At 41.1% G+C, this 6,059-nt stretch overlaps 1 protein-coding gene across 1 annotated transcript in view; it reads right to left on the reverse strand.

The window, feature by feature from the left end:
- Positions 1-6,059, reverse strand: part of LOC122150699 — a 19,894-nt gene that overhangs the window by 10,499 nt on the left and 3,336 nt on the right. The window contains 1 exon segment of the mRNA XM_042781964.1: positions 3,218-3,261. Coding sequence (XP_042637898.1) covers positions 3,218-3,261 — 44 coding nt within the window.

Genomic DNA, 6,059 nt, shown 5'->3' on the forward strand with positions numbered 1-6,059 from the left:
AGTAGTTCTTCCTCTGTCCCACCCTGAAGGACTGGGTAGGTCGGTGCCGAAGGTTTAATTTCAGGTTCCTTCTTCCGGGCAGTATGAGTTTGTACTGCCAGGACAGTCTTATGCGCCTGCTTAGGAAGAGAAAGAGGTAACAACGGCTTTGACCAAGGGGGTGGATTCTCTACTAAATCCTGCCATATGAATAATATATGCTCCCTGGTCCGGGTGCCCCCAGCTGGACCGGAACACAACTTCTTTCACCTTTAAAATAATTTGAAGATAGAACATTCCTTCGGCTGGCCATCCCACGTTGAATGTAGGCCATTCTGAGCTACACAATGTTACAAATTTTCCTTTTTTTATTTCTAAACTTAGGTCTTGTGCCCTCCTTCTAACTTCCTTGAAATTGTCAGTCAGGAGAGAAAGAGGAGTCATCACAGTTTGTCCCATTTCATCCATCTACTGATTAAACAAAACTAAGGACACTAACAAAAACCAAATAGACACACAAAAGACAAACAAAATATGCCTCCCGTAGACTGGAAGCAAAATCAAAAGTAGGACGACAGCCTCATGCTGTGTTGCGGGAGCGACCCACTTCCTCCCTTTACAGTTTCCAGACTGGAGGACAACTTTACTTCCTCCCCAGATTGAAGGGGTTTTCTAATCCCCTTCCAGAAGAGGCAGACCAAAGTCAGCCTTGCAGAAAATGGGTCCCAGCTATTGCACAAATAACTTAAACAAACAACAAACATTTAAACACTTACCAGCTGGCCACAACCCCCTGGTTAGGGAGTCCTGGGGTATCTGGGGATCCCGAACAAGCCCCCAAATGTTGTGCCCGATTATGAATCCCCAAAAACCACCAAGGAGCCGAATCCACTGCAAAAGCATAGGGGTTGTTTATTCAAGCTTAAGCTCAGACCCCCAACCGTCACTGGTGCAGCGGTTCAGGACTGGGAGCCCCAAACTCAGGGGTAAGAGGATTTTTATAGGGGTTACAGCAGAAATGAGGAAGTTCCAATCAGAAAATTACATGATTGGTTGACATTTTTCAAGTTGCGAGTTGTCCTACTTGATTGGCTCTGTCCTGTGGGCCAAGGCTGCAAACTGCCATTTCTAGCTATTTTAGGTATTGGAATTTCAAGTATTTTCCTGCTATTTACTGATTGGTTGTTGCTAGGGGGTATCTATGGGGTGAGGGTAATCAGGACTTCTTGTGATTTTTCCGGTAACTAGAGTGTGGAGTAAATGCTAAGGCACATTATTGTAAAATGGCTATATGCGGGGTATTTTATATAAAAACATGTTCTCACAGCGTCGATTGTAGAATCAAGAAATGTGAAGTCTTTGACAACTTCAATCTTTTCTCCATTTATCATGATGCTGCTTATAGGTCCAGTTGTGAGGATTTTTCTTTTCTTTATATTAAGATGTAAGCCATATTGCAGAATGTAGTCTTCAATCTTCATCAGTAAGTGCTTCAAGTCATCCTCATTTTCAACAAGCAAAGTTGTGTCATCATCGTATCACAGGTTGTTAATGATTCTTCCTCCAATTCTGATGCCATATAGTCCAGCTTCTTGGATTATTTGCTCAGCATATATATTGAATAAGTATGGTGAAAGGATACAACCCTGATGCACTCCCTTCTTGATTTCAAACCATGCAGTGTCCCGTGTTCCATTTGAATGACAGCCTCCTGGTCTATGTGTTATAGGACCAAACACAGGTCCCTGCCCAGTGCGCAGTCAGGCCAAAACAGTTTACACACCGAGATTGAGAGCAGAGAAAATTATTTACTGCAAAGCAGCAATGCAAGGAGTAGGGGTAGTTCAGTACCCAGATCTGACTCCATGGAACAGTTTTTGTAGGTTTCAGGAGAGGTGGTTGTGCATATTCACAAAAGGTTGAGGAATTTGGGGCGTGAATGTGAAATGGGTGATGATTGTGGATGAGTCACACTAGCTTCCTGTTATCAGCTGATAGGGGCTTGGGCAGAGGGGAGAGGATCCCAATTAACTTTTGTTCTTTTTTGCCCTATTGTGCATGTCAGCCGGCCAGAGTTAATTTACAAGTTGTTTCTAAGATACTTTTAGCCATCTATCATCTGCAGGAAAGAATGTTTTCTATTCAGTTCTTTAAGGAACTGAATACTCATCTTTGGTGGGGGGGGGGGAGTTGGAGGTAATTTAGTTAATTTATCTATTCCCAGTACCAGGGTGGGGAAAATAGTTTTTACTTTACTGGTTTCAATTCCCCCTTAGAATAGATACTGTTCCGCATTCTTGGGGAACACTTCACTTGGTTTCATATGTACAGGTTCCTCATGAGTACAATTAAGTGTTCTGGGATTGCCATTCTTCTCAATGTTACCCATAATTTGTTATGATCCACAAAATCAAATGTCTTTGCATAGTCAATAAAACGTAAGTAAACATCTTTCTGGTATTCTTTGCTTTGAGCCAAGATCCATCTGACATTCACAATGATATCCCTCATTCCTCATCCTCTTCTGAATCCAGCTTGCATTTCTGGAACTTCTTTGTCAATATATTGCTGCAGCTGTTTTTGAATTATCTTCAGTAAGATTTTACTTGCATGCAATATTAGTGACATTGTTCAATAATTTCCACATTGTGTGGGATCACCTTTCTTTGGAATGGGTACAAATATGGATCTCTTTCAGTCATTTGACCAGGTAGCTGTTTTCCAAATCTCTTGGCATAACCGAGTGAGTACCTCCAGAGGGACATCCATTTGTTGAAACATCTTAATGGGTATCCTGTCAATTCTTGGTGCCTTGTTCTTCACCAATTCCTTCAGTGAAGTTTCAACTTCTTCCTTCAGTACAATTGGCTCTTGATCATATGCCACCTCCTGAAATGGATGAAGTCTCCATGAGGGGACAATAAATTGATTCTCCCCAGCTTCACACTTTTATTTCCTGTCACTTCTAAATATGGACATTGTCCAAGTTTAGGTCTTTAACTATATTCACATCTCTCTCTACCCTTTGCATATGCACTAGTCCCCCAAGACCTCAGCCAGGAGCCTGCAGATGAGCCTAGTCTTCTATTCACTATGTGACCTTGGAGAAATGGCTTCACCTCTAATTCTCAGTGTGTAAAAAGAGGTTCTCAGTGAATGATAAGGCATTGTTCCCTATTGCCCCTTTTAAAATAATTACAGTAATTTTCTCTTGCCTCTTTTCTGATCCTTCCCTTACCTTCTCCTTCTTCATCCTTTCCTCCTCTTCCTCATTTTTGAGGCCTGAAATAGAATTTGAATAATGACCAATTTGCGATAGCCTTGTTTGGAAAGCACTAATATAAGATTCTGTCTCTTAGCTCTCATCATTCACCCAGCATAGCTGTGGCTTTGGAGATGTGGACTAAGTTGGATGCTTCTGATAAGCATAGTTTTGAGAAACCTTTCTTTTAAAATTTAATTTGTGAAGGGTATAAAACCAGTGAGGATATTGAGCTATTTCCTTTTTCATTAAGCTGATCTGCATATGTTAATAAATCATCTCCATGGGAGGGTAGCCTCATACAGCCATATGGTACTGCATAAGCAAATTAACTATTTAGGTACACTCTATGGTACAGAATTGTATTGTTGTCTACAAGGGTCCATAAGAGAATCTATACTAGAATAGTGACTGTGGCAAAGAGTCAGAGGCAGTCGTAGTTTCCACTGGGTAAAGAGACAGGTAAAAGGGCTGATGATGTTGTGCCCAGGTTATGAAGGAGTTGTTCGGCGTGAGGAATTTGCCAACACTCGATAATGCAAGTGCAGAAAGGAAAGTTTATTAGCTAGTTCAGAACTAGGGTCCCTGCTCTCACCGACACAACGGGTTGAGCAAAAAGACCCCGTGCTCTTTCATTATTACATATTTATAGAAGAATATAGGGTGGAGTAGATAATTGGTTTTCAGGACAGGGGTTTGGGAAGTTGGGGGGCGGGTTGGAATCCCCTGGTTTCAAAGTTGAGTGAGAGATTCTTCGGGGCTGGGCGGATCTCTTTGATATGTGCATACTCCATGCAAAATCCAGGGAGGTAAGAGCCATCTGAGCCTTCAAAGGTGGGCGAGAGGCTTTTTGGAGCCATGCTGATAGAGGCTCTAAGGCATGGGACGTGTTAATCTCCATACTAAAGGCTTCTGGTTAAAAGATCTCTCAGGCCCCCCAATGAACACTATAGTGTACTTACTGTTCACCAAGTAATAGTATTCGTAGAGAGCCAGGAACTCACACCCAGGTGTTGGAATAAATCTTTAAACATAGTACTGAATTTTTCAAAAAAGGGATAAACAGATTTTAATATCTAGCACAGTACAATTTACATAATTAACAATACATATTTAAATACTTGATCACCACTGAAGAACATTAGGGAATAAGTTTTGAAAACTGGTACATAAAAGAGAAGCATAGAGTATTTATTCTGATTTTCCTCCATGAATAATACCATGGGGTAGCAAAATAATATGAGAGGAGAAGTTTCTTTTTATATAAATATTCCAGATAAAAAAGAATAAATAACAAAATTAGAATATCACCGCCATTGTAAAATACTTTGGTGGACAAATTATAAGATGGTCCCCAATAATTCCTGACTACTAGCTCTGGTAGCATAGTGGCTAAGGCACTTGACTGCTAACCAGATGGCTGGCGGTTCAAACCCACCAGCCACTCCTCAGAAGGAAGATGGGATAATCTACTTCCGTAGTGATACTGCCTCGGAAACCCAAGGAGGGGTCGCTATGAGTCGGGGCCGACTTGATGGCATATAACAATAACAACAACAAAGTATTCATGAGCTTGTGTAAACCCCTCCGCTCAAGTATGGATGGGGCCTGTGACTTACTTCTAACCAATAAAATACAGTGAAGGTGATAGGCTGTCTCTTCCAAGATTATGTTTCATGAGATTGTAGTTCCTGTCTTGCTGGCTGACTCTGTCAATTGACTGTCCCTGTTTCTGGCTTTAATGAAATAAGCTGCTATATGGAGAGACCCACATGGCAAGAAACTAAAAAGGGTGATTTCTAGCCAAGAGCCGGCAAGGAACTGAAGCCCTCAGTCAAACAACTGAGTTTCCACAAAGAACTGTATCCTGCCAACAGCCATGTAAGCTTGGAAGCAGATCCTTTCCCAGTCAAGCCTCAAATGACACCCAAGCCCTAGCCAGCACCTTGATTACAGTCTTGTTTTGTTTTATTTTTACTTTTTATTATGATTTAGGTGAAAGTTTACAGAGAAAATTCATTTTCTATTTTACACAGTTTGTTTCATGACATTGATTGTAATCCCCATAATATGATAGCTCTCTTCCCACTTCCTCCCTGTGGTTACCTTTTCCCTGTGTCCTTCTTTCCCATCTGTTCTTGCCCTCTAAACTATCTCCCTGTGCAAATACTGCTCTTCTGATCTCCCATGGTTCATTGTTCTGAGGAGTATACCGACTTGGTATAAATGTTCACTTTATATGCCATCTATTATTTGGCTGGAAGCCACGGGAGTGAGTTTAATGCCAGGCCTGAAGGATGACTAGGGGCCATAGTCTCAGGGGTTTCACCAGTCTCTATCAGACCAATAAGCCTGATCTGTTTTATAATTTTGAGTTTTGTTCCACATTTTTCTCCCACTCTATCCAGGATCTCCAGCACTGATCCCTTTCTGACTTGATTGCAGTCTTTTGAGAGACCCCAAGGAGAGGACTCAGTTAAATTTGCCAGGATTTTTTTTTTTTTAATCTACAGAAATATGAGATAATAAATGTGTGGTGTTTCAGGTACTAACTTTGTGGTAATATTGTTACACAGCACATAACTAATATGCTAATAAACTAACTTACCTAGGCAATGATAATCAACTGCCACTAATATCACACATAAAAAAAGAGATAATCAAATACTGTATGGATCTTGATGGAAGAACACAAGACATTGTGCCCAGGCTATAAAGGAGATGCTCGGAAGAGAGGAATATGCCAACACACGACAATGCAAATGCACTAGGAAAGTTTATTAGCTAACTTAAGTTAGGGTCTTTGCCCTTACCAGGT

The sequence above is a fragment of the Orycteropus afer genome, unplaced genomic scaffold (genome assembly GCF_000298275.1).
Source record: "Orycteropus afer afer isolate SDZICR_OR568_19922 unplaced genomic scaffold, OryAfe1.0 scaffold00207, whole genome shotgun sequence".
NCBI classification, from domain to species: Eukaryota; Metazoa; Chordata; class Mammalia; order Tubulidentata; family Orycteropodidae; genus Orycteropus; species Orycteropus afer.